This window comes from Taudactylus pleione, unplaced genomic scaffold (genome assembly GCF_031769625.1).
Source record: "Taudactylus pleione unplaced genomic scaffold, aTauple2 ptg000537l, whole genome shotgun sequence".
Lineage (NCBI taxonomy): Eukaryota > Metazoa > Chordata > Amphibia > Anura > Myobatrachidae > Taudactylus > Taudactylus pleione.
Genome location: NW_028284939.1, coordinates 8,994,567 through 9,009,721, shown reverse-complemented (window position 1 = coordinate 9,009,721; position 15,155 = coordinate 8,994,567). Strand labels below are relative to the sequence as shown.

The 15,155-nt window shown below is 44.2% G+C and overlaps 1 protein-coding gene across 1 annotated transcript in view; it reads left to right on the top strand.

Annotated features, from left to right (window-relative positions):
* The window catches only part of PEPD (peptidase D), a 225,953-nt gene that overhangs the window by 12,674 nt on the left and 198,124 nt on the right, over positions 1-15,155 (top strand). Inside the window, exons 2-4 of the mRNA XM_088451097.1 lie at positions 4,093-4,276; positions 5,817-5,944; positions 14,426-14,489. Of these exons, the coding sequence (XP_088307223.1) occupies positions 4,093-4,276; positions 5,817-5,944; positions 14,426-14,489 (376 nt within the window). The remainder of the gene's footprint in view (positions 1-4,092; positions 4,277-5,816; positions 5,945-14,425; positions 14,490-15,155) is intronic.

Genomic DNA, 15,155 nt, shown 5'->3' with positions numbered 1-15,155 from the left:
TTTTTTAAATGGGGAGATAGCACACCCGAAAAAGGGCCATGGCTTCATGGAGAAGGGCCATGAAAGAGATGGGGAGGCCAGGAGATGCTGGGGATAAAAGAAGAGGAAGCTACAAGTGAGAATGATAATGAACAGAAAATTGACAGGCCCATGCAGCGCCCACTATCCTAGTTATGGCCCTGATACCATTCCAAATTTGGTGGATTTAGGTACAAAACTCTGGCTGTGCATAAATGACAGACAGACACACTTTCTCGCTTATTATATAGATTAATAGTGTATGTTTAAAAAAGGGAATGGTATGATATCCCGGCTGTCGGGGTGCCGCTAGTCAGAATACCGACACCCATAATAGTCAATGGTGAGTATATTTCTAACCCTGCTCCCCTAGTGCCTAAACCTAACCTCCCGCCCCCACCCCCTAGTGTCTAAACCTAATTTCTCCCTCCCTGTACCCTAATCCTAACCCTCCCTCCCCGGTGCCTAACCCTAAGCCCGCCAGCTAACGCTACCCTTCCCCAGCACCCCGATACTTACCTTCGGGATGCCGATGGTTGGGATACTGGTGCCGGGATCCCGACCTGTCGTGATTTCGGCGCTTGTATTAAGACCGTCTGCGTCCCGCAGGCCGGGATGTCGACTATATCCCGTTAAAAACGTATGAATGTTTCGCGATACCCTGCATAGCGGAAGTTTTTGTCTTATTTTAGCAATGCCCTAGAACCATTAAAGGTACGATTAGTGCAACCTGCGTGAACTGTAAGTCACAGCTACATTCTATCATCTAGTGAATGTAGCTTGTCTGGCAGTTTATAGAGTACTTCATTTTAAACTTCTGCCTAGAAACATTCAACTCAGGATCCTGGCTTCTGTGTCGAATGAAACCACATCTCTTAATGTGTGGTCTAACTAGTCCTAGAGCTCTGGGTAAAGTTCACACTATCCCAGATGCAGATGATTTGCTAGATAAACTAGCAGCACCCTTTGGGGCAAATATCAATTCGCCCTCTCGGCTAATTGCCGGCGCTGACCAATTCAATTAGCGGACGATACCCCAAGTGTTAATTACCAGAGCTACTGAGTCAGTGTCAAAATGCACCTCTGGTAATTATCGTATGGAGAAACCCATTGGATTCCGCATTTATGCACGGAATCGGTGTGTTTCCGCGCGTTACCATAGGTTTTACCTCGCGGGGAAATGGCTAAATCATTGAATAGCTCCGGCCGTGAAACCCAGAGCTTTTCCCTGCACGGTAAACCCCATGCGTAATTGAATATGCCCCTTTGACTTCGGGGGAGATTTATCAAAAGGTGAAGAGTACCAACCAATCAGCTTCTGTCACGTTACAGGCTGTGTTTGAAAAATGACAGTTGAAGGAGCTGATTGGTTTATACTTGATCTCGCTCCAAGCTTTGATATATCTCCCCCTTAATAGGGTAAAAAGAAAAAGTGCTAGTCTTTTCTGCAGTTTTAATAATTTTTATGAATCCTTTTATGGATTTGAATTCTATTGTGAAATGAAAGCCAGGGAGTACTTCGGGTCATTCTGTATTTTATTACATTTAGGAGGCAGCAGAGTATCTTTTCTCTATGTGTAATCCTTCTCTTTAAGCATTTTGCAATAGATCATCTGATGAGCTTTTATCCCTACATGACTGTAGAAGAACTTGGGCTTGGTTAGAGGTGTCCGTCATGTGTTTTGGTCATGCTCTCCTCAGCTGGCCGTCAGGAATGTTTTTCTTCCATAGTGTATATCAGTCCACTGTGGTAAAGTAGGAGAACATTGCTGACTTTTTTCTTTTGTTTTTTTGTGGTAAGTATCTACGGCAAAAGGCGCTGATTCTGTCACGGCAGCGTGCGACCCAGAATCAGGCCCTCCCTATACGTAGCATATACAGTGGAAGGAATAGAAGCTTCTCTGAGTGAGACCTAAAAATATCTTTTTTTTTATTTCTTTATTTGGCGCTGAACATAGGCTCATCTCATCCATAGGGCCTGATTCATCATGGATCTTAATTCCAACTGTGTACGCAGATCAGTCGATGGTGCATGCAGTTCGCGTGTGTTAGTTAGCATTGCGATTGCTGTGCGTTCATCTATGCAGATACAAAAGCCATCGCAGATGGAGGGACGGAACGTCAGCGTTTGGAAGTGGTGATGGGGGTTAAGGACTATAGATAGACAGTAAAAAGGTCGACAATGTCTAGATAGACACCAGATGTTAGGCAGTCAATAGGTCGACTGGGACAAAAGGTCGACACACTAAAGGTCGACAGGGTCACAAGGTCGGCACTACAATGGTCGACACATGCTTTCTATTTTTTGAGGTTAGGCACTTACCCCTGACGGTTAGGGTTAGGCACTTACACCGATGATTAGGGTTGGGCACCAGGAGGGAGGGTTAGGGTTAGGCAAATGTAGGGACGGTTAGGGCTAGGCACCAGGAGGGGAGGGTTGGGGTGAAGATTAGAGCTAAATAAGTGTCGACCGTATTTGTGTCAACAATTTCCCGTCTATCTTATTGCATGTCGACATTTAGTATGTTGACCTTTTGTCCCAGTCGACCTATTGACTGTCTAACATCAGGTGTCTATCTAGAGTGGACACTGTTGACCTTTTTTACTGTCTGTTAATCCACACCCGGTGACGGGGGAGTGGTCGGAGGAACACAGGCGTGCCAGTCCGTTTGAACGCCATTACATTGGCGTGCATAAATTAGACAGTGACGTCATACGCAGCTTGAGTGCTCACTGCTTGCGATGAGATTAGCTATTTATGAGTAAGGTCAAACCTTATGTAATTGTGCTTGAGGGGTCGATGCTACTCCATGTTCCCGATCAGAATTGCAAAGTATTACGGATGTTCGATAGCTGTAGTGGGCGTCTCTATGCTGGCTTTGGGCGTCTCTATAATAGCTTTACAATTGCAGTCATTAGCATATTTTCACAGCAGACCTGTGTGCGTAATTGCAGCTGCGATCGCAAAAGCGTTCCGTAGTGAATCAGGCCCATAGTCATAAACCCACTCTGACATTACGGTGTCCTGTCTGTGGCGAGCAGTATATTGGAAAAGAAAGGTCCCGGAAGTAAAGGTTACAGATGTATTGGCTCAATGGCAATAGCGGCACATTTTGTTACAGCAAAATCATACTTTATGGGGGCAATTCAAGTGTTGCGTGGGCGGCAATATTTAATGAGCGCCCAGTCTGGGCGCTCTTTAATTATCGCCTTACTAGGCTGGGTTTAGCCATGTAAAAAGTCCTGTTTAGAGAGCGCCATAACCACGGGTTTCTCACACAGTTTTGCTCGTACCGCCGGCTATCGCACTCAGATGGCGCAACAATTTTATGGGCACCGTAAAAAAAAAAAAAGGACACCCAGAGGCGTAACTAGGGTTAATGGAGCCATGGGCGAATTGGGAAATAAAAAATAGAGCCCTCGGAAAACTGTTGAAAAATGATACCACAGAAAGGATGAGTACCATCAGGAAAAAGCCATAAACTATCGCCGCCCTAAACAGCAATTGTCTCATTGTTACTGGTCCTATATCAATCCAGGAATTGTTATCTCTTGGGCAAACCTATTACCAGATGTGCAGACTCTCTAGAATATATGACTAGTATAACTACTTGTATAAACAAACCTGTAACATGCATAATTATTATCACTTTCCGGCCTCACTAGTCATCAGTGATATGATGCATACCTATCATTAGTCTGGGTGTACACTGGACAGTCATGATTTTTAGCTACCAAAAGGGAAAGAAGCATAGTACAAGGGTTCATTAAGTACATGGACACTGCCAGACAATCCTGTATGACCTTCTATATGTAATTCTATACACATTCTGTTTCTAGTATGACATTTGCAGGTTATCGCTCGCAGATTCACAATTGCACCAAGCCATGTCCATTCTCTAGCGTCCTACCTGCACTGTGGCCCAGGGCATAAGCCATGCTTGCCCACCCTCGTTATGCCACTTATAATACCGTATTCTGTAGCTCACTGTGGTGCTTTTGTTTCATATGTTTGAGATTAGTCTCTCATTTTATTCATTAACTCTTTCGTTTTTTATTGTTTCCCTGTTGTAGACCATCGTTTTGGCTCGGAAACGAAACGCTGAAAGTTCCAGCTGCTCTGTTTGCCCTAAACAGGAAACGTCTCTGTGACAGACTGAGAAACAACCAACATGTCCCCAAAGGGTCCATCATGGTCCTGCAGGGAGGGGAGGAGACCAATAGATACTGCACAGACACCGGCGTCCTCTTCCGCCAGGTGACGTTTTATGGTCTCCTTATAATTTGCACTTGCGGATTTGTAGTGTTCATTCTAGCACCCTGCACCTGTCACAACCCGTGCAGTTCCTCTTCCCTGCCTGGAGTGTCGTTCTCTCTCTGCTCTGGTGCTTCTAGCACACTCTGGTCTGTATCTCAGCAGTCGGTTGCATCAGATGAGTGTGCTAGAAGCACCAGAGCAGAGAGAGTGACACCCCAGGCAGGAAAGACGAACTGCACGGGTTGGGACAGGTGCAGGGTGCTAGAATGAACACTAGTTTTTTATTTCTTTTATAATAATGAAAAAGTGTTCTTCTGGGAAAGTTCTTAAGCACAGTTTATTGTTTTGTGAATGGGATCGGTATCGGATAGTGGGTTGCAGGGCACAGCAGTGAATCCAGTTACAGATGCCCATTGTAGAAGTCACCTACTCGGGTAACATTATGCCTGGGAATGGAACTGGCAAGTTTCCATGACCACAATGCCAACTCCCTGTTTGTACCAGGTTAGTTAAATTTCTTCGATTACAGTGACAAATTGCTGCGACTCTCCCTGCATGTATGATTGGTCACTATATTGTGCCCGGATGGACCTGTAGCTGAAGTTTTGTGTGACTTGGTGAATAAGGGAACTGTAAGCGAATAGCTCCAACCTTATGCTAACACGCAGTAGATTGAATTATACTTACTTTAGTCTTGGATGTAAGGTCACATGCCTGGGGGCTCGGTAATAGTTTTCTAAAGGTCAAATGTAACAGGCACCGTTTTTGGGGGAATGTGCCGAGATTTATAGTTAGCAGTCAGCTTTAGAACGTCAATTTTTACGAAGGCAAAACCAACCTGCTTTTGCCCTAATAAACATTGCCACTTTAAATCTCACTCCTAACGTGCCAGAATCTCATCACTTTGAAAACCCGCTACCTGTTACATTTGACCCTACTTCAATCGCCAATCCAGGCTGCCTGCAGGTAATAATTCAGCAGCACGGCCACACATGAATCAGTTTGTTTCCTTTTTGCTTTTGGGTCAAATGCAAATCTCTAAACCACTGAATGAGGCTGGGAATGTACAGGCCTTTTATGTAGACGTGCATAAAGCCTCAATCATTGGATCAGAAGTCTAAACTATTGGAACCTTGCGTTCTGGAAGAAAGATTTCCTGGGGTGAAATAGGACTGGGCCAGGTAATCTAAGAGTCAACAAACCAATTCTCATACAGCATGTATTGCCGCAGGGTAGAATCAGTATTGTACCTCTTGTGGAGATAGCCATTGTGTGGGTGAAAAAGTATATACAGTATGTTGGTTTAAAAGAAAAATGCACCCTCTTTCCTAATGAATGGATAGGCTGTTATCTTCTAAACATGAGTTTAGCTGACAGACTGGGTACCTCCATGTTGTGTAGGCGTTGGGCACAGTATACTGTATAGTAGAGGGAGTGTTGCTAAATTGACTCTGTCCAGCTTTTTGTGGAGTACACCCCGGAGAAGTCTGACTGATGAAACAATTTCTCAGATTTGTTATCTCTTCACTTTACCACTCAGGAGTCGTTCTTCCACTGGACGTTCGGGGTGACCGAGTCTGGCTGTTACGGAGCCATCGAGGTGGATACAGGGAAAGCGGTTCTTTTTGTGCCGAAGCTCCCGGAAAGCTACGCGGTGTGGATGGGGAAGTAAGTAACCGACCTCTGCTGCTTGGTTTAATGTCTGTTTTATAGAAGGGAATATGCTGGAGTAGAATTTAGACAATAAGCTGTCAGTGGGTTGTAGCTAATCAGGGCTGTGTATACCCCTCGCACCTACAGGGGGCAGCACAGCTTCCAGTGCCACAGTAGACCATTGATTGATTGTAATGGCTGTTTGTTATCCTTATAGAATGTGACCTTTGATGTACTGCAATATGGTCCGATTTGAGCTTTTGGGGAGTGTGTATGGCATAATTTGGGTGGGCTATAATGCCATTGGGAGTATGTCCAGATTAGAGGGTCCAAAAATAGGACAAAAACCAGACAACGAAGTAGCAGCCTGAGGTCCCTGAGCGCCCATGCGGGCTGTAGGAAATGATAAACTAAAAACGTTTTCCATGTTCCATTAAGCCAAAGAAAATTGCATCGAAAAATCACTATTGTGTCTATAGCGTGAGTTAGTTTTCATGTGCTTTACCCATTTCACCAGAACAACCTGGGTAATTTTTGTTTTTCGTATTTAAAGAACTGAGCTTTGTATTGACATATGGTCTTTGTAAGCCTGATCGTTCTGCTGCAGACTGCACGGTTACTCTGCTGTCTCTTCTCTTATAGGGCCATATTCAATTAGAGGCGAAAAGTCCGAGGTTGGACTTTTCGCCGTCATCGCAGCTTTTCCTGGGGATAAAGTATCGGGCGTGTGCCCGCGTATCCCCGTATTCAATTAGGAATCTGCAAAAACGGGACCCAGTGGAGAGGTAAGTATAAAAAAGTCCTGTCACTTTTGGGGAAATCGCGCCTGTCACCCCCCAAAAGATGGTCTGACATGGGGGATCACTATGAGTACCCCCGAATTGGCCTGCTAAAGGTATTTAGGGTTTTTAAACGGCCGCGAGAGGTGCTTTAATGCGTCTTTAAAGTAGTAGTGAAGAATAGCATTTAGCTTAATTTAAAAAAAAAAAAAAATAACTAGTCCCATCAAATTTGGGGTACATGAAAATGCGTGCAAGCATATTTTTAAGTCCCTAAAATGTTTTTTTCAATATCCACCTGCCGCAACCAAGCGCATTCTAAAAAAACACCTGACGCATACTTGGGGACCCCCCCTGAGTCGATTTCGCTAGTTTTTTTAGTTTTGTCCCCCCAACTTTTTTTTTTTTCCCGCCTCCAAAACGAAACCACTTTTTTTGGGGTGTCCTATCGAACTTTTTTACAATTTTTTTTGACACCGATTACTTTAAGGCAGGGATGGGGAACCTCATCATTTGGTATGGCCCTCAGAGCTTTTTTCTGCTAGGCTCATCTGACTAGAATAGCACCCTGCAGCCAAAATCTATGCAGCAGCACCGCCAGGAGCGTCCTTAGGACACTTCAGACAGTCACACCGCTGCCCTTACAGCTCCCCGGAGCATCCTCTGGGCATTGCTGTAATCACCGGCGATTGTGGCCCCGCCTCTGTGTGACATTACATGGAGGCGGCGTGGCCTGCACTAGGCCCGCATATAATGTTATATATATCAAAATGGCCCTTAGCAGAAAAAAGGTTTCCCACCCGTGCTTTAAGGGGACATTCCAAGGGGTGCAGGGTACACCCCTTTTTTTTTTTTTTAATTCTGCACCCCAAAACCCCAATTCTGCACTTTTTTCGACACCTATTCAGTGGTGAAAACTTAGCCCCGTTTTTTGACAAAGACTTTACCCCTGCGAAAAGTCTTTGAAATTGAATACGGGGATAAGTGAAAATAGCGAAAATGACGTCATCTGCGATAAATTATCGCTGATAACGGACTTTTCGCATCTAATTGCCCATAGTCACCATCTTCCAAATTCCATTCCTGAAGGCCTGCTATAACCCGTCCCTATCTGTATAGGGAGCCATACATGTCACTCAGAGGGGAACCATGCTGCTGTGCCCACTTTAAATGAATGAGAACATTCATTGAAAGCGTATTTTTTATGATCAGCTATCCACCTGTTATCACCATGACTCCAGAGGCTTCGCCAGCCAACCTTGCTAAAACACTGGTGGCTTTGCAATTCTGTCCTTGCATGTTATGGTAATGCAGCAGGAAGCATCATGTCTCCTGCATGCATAACTTATCCAAGGACGCGGCATTGGTTAATCTGTGATGACATTGGCTGGCTAAGTGACGCATGTGGTCACGCAAGCCGACGGAGATCCTGGCCTCTTACCTCCCTCCTCCCCCCCCCCTCCCCCACTGCTGAATGAGGTCCTATGTCCACAATGCTTCAAAAGCAATAGAGAAATCTTTTGAAATGTTATGTCTGAATTTATAAACAGTGGAGATGTGCTATAATCTATTACCAGACATATAACCGGAATCTTCACGATGCACTCCCTTAACAGGGGATCAAGATGGCAGCCAATCTACCTAAAACAAAGGCTAAAAGGACCGAAGTGGCCTGTTTGTGCCATATATTACATTAGTGTTCATTCTAGCACCCTGCACCTGTCACAACCCGTGCAGGTGCAGGGTGTCTCTTTCCTGCCTGGGGTGTCACTCTCTGCTCTGGTGCTTCTAGCACACAAACTGATATATCAGCTGAGTGTGCTAGAAGCACCAGAACAGAGAGCGACACCCCAGGCAGAAAAGAGGAACTGCACCGGTTGTGACAGGTGCTAGAATGAACACTAATGAATAATAAAACTCTTGCTTAATAGTGAATTACAGGATTTGTATTATTTATTAAATATACTGCACTAGTAGGTGTCTTTTTGTTTTCATTGCTTTAAATCTTTAGTAATAATTACAGCTGTCTCTGTAATGTGAAGTATTATGTGTTTTGAGGTCTATTTTGATGTAAAGGTTCTGCATTGCAGTAGGTAACAAGGACGTTGGGATTGGGGCTCAGTGATGTCGTCTTATAAAAGCCTGTTTGAGTCTGACTTGAAAAATCGATCAGATGTCCAGGGTTGAAATCCTGCCGGTGCTCTGTCCTTGTCACGACTGCAGATTTTCTGGAGTGAAATCGACATTTATATTTCATGTTTTCCAAATATACCTAGTTAATCTAAGGTCTGCCTGGAAAACCTTGACATTTCCTGCAAGCGTTCGGTTTAAAAAAAAACGCAAAAAATAAACCCCACTAAGATTTGATTACGGAGCGCGTTTTAATGTCATGGCCCTTGTCCCCCCCCCCCCCCCAACCTGCTTATTGAGCAAGAGGGGCGCAGGCTGGACCTTGTCGGCAGGCTGTGCTTAACGGTCTAAATACGGTAAGTTTGCAAAGTAAAAAAAAAAACCAAATATAAGTTAGGTAGCATTTAAAAAGGTTGTCCGCCTTCAGATCGTTTTAATTTATTGCTTTGTAACCAAGGCCACCCATAATAATTATGGGCCCCGTCATCCAAATGTGATCCTTTGGCCACCTCTCCTTGGGAGATGAGTTTGATAAATGTTCTCTTTCAATACTCAAAGTTTAAGTCGTAAAATTGACGTTTAGAATAAACCTATTTTATTATGTGTTGAAGTGGGTAAAGCAAATAAATGCAACACATAACATTTTAACCTGATGGTGCCCCCCACCCCCAACCCCGACAGGCATCTCCCATTACAAGCAGCTCTGTTTTGTCCGTTCTGTCTTTCAGTTTTTACTAAATGTTAACCTTCTATGTATTTCATCCGTCCAGTAAAGTTTTATTTGTTACTATTTGTTGTTACTATATTTTGTTGCTGTTATTGTTAGTTATTGTAGCACATGTATACGGCGCAGTAATTCGCTATGGATGCATTAAAGTTAACACAACAAGGTATACACAAACTATATCTTTTTAAAGCCTTTGCAAACCAGTAAGTTAGAGTCGCCTGAGGTCGGTTAACATTTTAATTATTAACCGCATATATAAAAAAGAGTAACACACAGGACGAGCTGTTCAGCGATCGATACCGTTGAACGATCTCCCTTGAATTTCCCAGTGTGTTGGATGAATTATTTATTTCATCCACACACAAACAATATCGCCCACGACCAACGACCATTCCCTCCTGCAGGCACTGATAGATATTGTCCAGGTTGGCCTGCATGCATGGACGATTAACGATATCGTTATCGTCCATGCAGGAATGCGCATCCTCGATCGTTGCTCAATCATTGGCAGCATAAAAATTGACGATGAACGATATCATTCATTTAAATCGTACCGTGTGTACGCACCATAACAGTTTTTTCCTTTTTTTATGAGCTAAACAGCAGGTGAGAATGAATCCATTATTTTTTAGGTGAACAACCTTTTGGTTGAAACAATTGGAAGAATGTAAATCCTTGCTCTGGTATTACTGTGTTCTCAGCATTATAATAACACAGCGCCTAGACTTGTATACCAATTACTAAAACGCATGAGAAAATAGTTAAAGAAGAAGTCATACTCTCTCTCACTTTTAGCCTTCACATATAACCCTGCGCGCCCCCTATACATCTCACAACGTTCTCCAGGAGAGCTGTGAATTATTCCTTACTCGCACGGGTCCGGCAGGTAACTGCGGAACAGACTAATTCCCAGGAAATACATTAACCACTAACTTGGTCATGCTTTCTCAATTTGTCTAATTAAAATCGTGCTGCCATTTACTTCTTATTAATTTTAAATGTCAGAATGACTCAATACATTGATTGGAGATACTCGGAGAGTACAACATATTGCGCGACAGATGCTTTGCCGGATCGGTTCACCCGCTCTTTAATATTATTACCTTTTTTTAAAGTGCGTGATTTGGAAATGCATCTTGTGTTTAACATGAGGACATGTAAATGATATTACCATTAATGGGTATTTACATGTAATCGACTAATGATAAGCGGAGTGTGATTTATGCATTCGATAAGTGGTGCTGTCAACCCACATTTGCAAGACTCTCATTTCCTACATATTAAAAATGCTAATTTTTTTGGCATTGCTGAAAGGAAGTGCTGGGCCCCTGCTGTAACCAAAGTAACAGAGTTTTGCCTGTGTTTATTCTGTGAAGGAACGTAATGTTAATTTTTATAATTTTTTTTTTTTCCTTGTCTAAGACGAGCACAGCTTGAAGAGTTGATTGGAACTGGTGCCAAACTGATATTTTCAGATGTCTGTTTTCTTAAAAGAATTTAAAGGGCAGCAGAGTATGTTTCTGAGACGTGCTGCCTCTATAGTTTATATAAATATGTGGTGTTCATTTCCTGGATTATAGCTTCCCACTGTCCCGTATAGAAGGGGCTATTTATTGTGGGGCTTATAGGGAAGCTCTGCCTGGCTCTCAAATTGTAGTTTTTAGGTGGAGTTCAATGGATTAATAATAAAAGACAAGACTATAATTATTATGGGAATAAAATGTTAATTCAACATTCTTTAAATTGGCAAGAGGAGACCGATGGGATTATGGTGACGGGACTGTGCAGACAAGGTTACAATGCAGCTTAATGGTGTCGGCAGGATAGGGGATGGGTACGGGATGCCGACGGTCATAATCCTGTACCCATTATGCTTGTGTGTGTGTGGGGGAAGGGGGCTTAGGAGGTGCATATCAGGTTCAGGCCCTTTCCCAAAAATTTTGTTATTGGGCATGGCGGAGTTCCACCCCTGACTGGTAGGATTAAATGAACTTGAGCACCCCAATCATTTTGAGAAGTCTGCTCCTGTACCCTCAGTTGACTTGCCTGATATTCGAGAGATTCATGTTTTTGGAATACAGAAGAGTAATCAGCGGAATTGCAAAGCCACTTTGATTAGAGGTCATTTGGCTGTTTAGTCCGCAGATGGTTGTCCGGTCTTAGTCCATCATTGGCTGCTGCCAAGCTTCCTCCATCACACATTTACGCCCCACAAAGTCGCCCGACGGTAGAACCCTGGCACGCGCATTTATTTGTCAAGAGTTTGCGTGCGAATCGTTCTGCTTCCTCTGCTCAAAGCTGTCAAACAAGAGGGGAGAGACCTGGAGCGCTCCATCTGTTTGCTTGACAAACATCAGAGCATTGTGGGAATCCAGCACTTGATTGGCGCTAATTGACTTGGCTCTAATTGGCTGCTCGGCTACGTTCTCCCAAACCAATCCTGCGATCGCGCTGTTGTGTTTTTATACAGCAGATGTAGCACTAGAAATGCAGCTTTTCCCTGGGGTTATAATTATGTGCAGCATTCAAGCAATATTTACAGTTTACATCATTCCTTCCAGGAAATGTAAATGTCAGGAATAGAATGGCAGTGACATCTTGCTTGATATCTGCTGTTTTATCCCCAATCCACAAGACAACAATTCATATTGCCTGCAAGCTCTGAAAATACCCAGGAAGGCTCAGCCAGAAATCATAAAGCTTCGGGACGGTGCTCTGCACCTCCTAGCTGGGGGATTCGGGGGTCCGTGTGCCAACATCCTCTACATATATCCATCCAGAAAAAATAATCATATATTTATAAAGTTTCTTCTACAACTACATATGAGCCGGAAATTTTCTGCTGAGAACCGATTATAGGGCCTGATTTAAGCAGCAATCGTAACTGCGATTACGCATGCGTATGCATCGCAGGGCACGTGCGCGAACACTCCACTGCGAACGGGATTGCCATCTCAGTGACTGTGCAGTCCCATCGCAGAGTGATTGACCGGAAGTACCGTTTGGGGTGGGGGGTGGTTGGCGAAGCGCAGCCAGGTTAGTGCGTTTCAACGCTGTTGCATGGGAGAGCATAAATTAGGCACTGCGATGCCATACACAGCTTGGGCTTTCACTGCGTGCAATGAGGCTAGCGATTCCTGAGTAAGGTCAGACCTTGTGCAAGTGTGTGTGAGGCTGCCATGGTACTCGATGTTACCGATGGTTTCGCAGTCTTGCAGTACTCCCTATTGAGGCCCCTGTTCTGTGCTTCTGAGCACATGCAGAGAGTTGGATCCAGTTGGTGCTTTACTCGCATGCGCCTCGTTAGGTTAGACCTGAATTGCTGGGAACCCCTCTTCTGTGGGCCCTATAGGTGATGCACCCCTGTGGCCTTTAGTAGTTTCGCCATTGTTATGAACTGTAACATTTTTTTATTCATGCGAATACAGACTGTCATCTAGAACTGACTAGTGTTTAGTTTTTTTTCCCGTTTGTTATGTGTTTTTAAATGTCATTTACCAGTCACAGGGTTGGAGCTAATGGACACCAGGTTGTGCAAACAAATTTATCGGCTGGGTATAAGTTATGCTTGCCAACATTCCGAGGGTGAGGCGCTTGGCGCCGGGAATCTTGCAATCGCACTCCGTTGCTCAGTGCCTTTGAACTATGCGTGCCGCCGCAAATCGTATCCCGAAATCCTATTCCCTACCTCTCGGACCACCCACTAGGAAAGTGGTTGGGATCTGTGAGTCTAGCCTGCCCTCTTGGGCATCCGGGAGAGCAGCCAGAAATTCAGAAGAGTAGGTAGGCAAATATGACATCTATGCCTCAAATATATCTCTTTAGTATTTGGCATTGGGAACATTGTTAAATCTTTGGTATAACCAGGGAAATAAGCACTTACTATGCCTGTGAGGGGATACGTTCAGTATCCCGAAACGGGATAATAGGGGAGAATAGGTTCAGGCATCTGGAATGGAGGGTTAGGGCTATGGTAGGGAGAGGGGGAGGGTTTGGATACCTACCAGGTATCCTAAACCTGTTGAGATGTCGGCGTCTGGATTTTGACCGCCGGCATCCTGTACCCATCCACCGGTAAGTCACATTGGAGTCCTGTATATTAAAGCATTAGATGGTGGTTTCCTTTAAAATTCTGAAGTCAGAAATCCCACCGCAGTTTTGGCGTTAAAGGACCTGTAAAGGAACCTTTTTTTTATAGTCACACCATTCTGTATCTGTATTGAGAATACAGCTGAATGGACCGATTTAAATGGGCCCTTCACCCTTTGGTCCTCACTTAGCACTAGGAGCAAAACCAGCTCTACGTTGTCACCCAGACAAACCGAGGGTGCCAATGTAACACTTCAATTTTATGCAGCTTTATTGTAATACTGATTTACAGTTGAGCTAGTTTGCTCCCGTTTCTAAATCTGTCTGTATATTTTACACTGATGATGGGGGTGCAAAACCTACCCTTGTGCATTGTTACAGATGACTGTAAAATAGTTAGCATTATCAACTATGGGAGACCTATTTCGCAATAATCAAATCGGGGCACGGTACTGGAGAACAACACCCGTATAGTATGCGGCTCACCGTTTCACACCTGCTGGAATGTTTCAGCGTGTTTCATAAGAGACCAGAGTGACAAATCTTGGTTGGTTTTCCTCAATTTCCAAATAAAATTAACTTTATCATATCCATTGCGCAACTTCACTGTTCTCTAGCTCTGATGTTCCTGTGGCGCGTTTCCGTACAGTAATGCTGAGGCTAGAGTCATGTCTCTCGCTAGACTGGCCGGGAATAGCTGATAACTGTTACTGATTGTCGGGTGTGTTGCTCCGATAAAACCAACTGATTATTTCTTATTCCGTTTACCAGGATTCACCCACCAGAGCACTATAAGCAGAGATACGCCATTGATGACGTCCGTTACACGTCTGACGTAAGTAAAGGATTTCCTGTTCTCTTGTCCCTGTCTTTGTAGTAGGGATGGCCACTCAGCGGCCCCGAATCAATCTTTCGGGTGGATACGGGATCACTATGTCTGTAATTAATACAGAAAATAACCGTGAAAATAACGATCTTTATAGTGAATGATTTATTTTTTTGCCGTTCGCTCGATTAGCGCAGCCATTAAAATCACGCATGCGCAGTAGAAAGGAAAAAATAAAGAATGAAAAGCAGACGCATGCGCAGTGGAGCGCGGGGTACCGTGAAACTGGTACGTTTTTATTGCTGCTGCAGCCTCGTGATTTGTGGGTCGATGCTATCAATACATCGTGTCTTGAAAATCGATCATAAACCATGGGGTATTTGGAGATGAACAACAATCTTTCTGGGAATATCGGTGATCGATGCACATTCCTACTTTGTAGTGATCATGTTGACTTATGTGGTCCTGGTATCCAATTACAGCCACAGGTGACAACCTTTTTAAAGTTAGGGGTGCTCGTATTACCTCCCCAACGGGATGTAGTTAGGAAGCCAGCGGTCGAAATGCCGACCGTCGGCTTCCCGACTGTGAAATCCCGACATGGGACTGATGATACCTAAATACCTATCAACCCCACGCCGAAATCCCGATCCCAGCATTCCCCGGGAGGGTTAG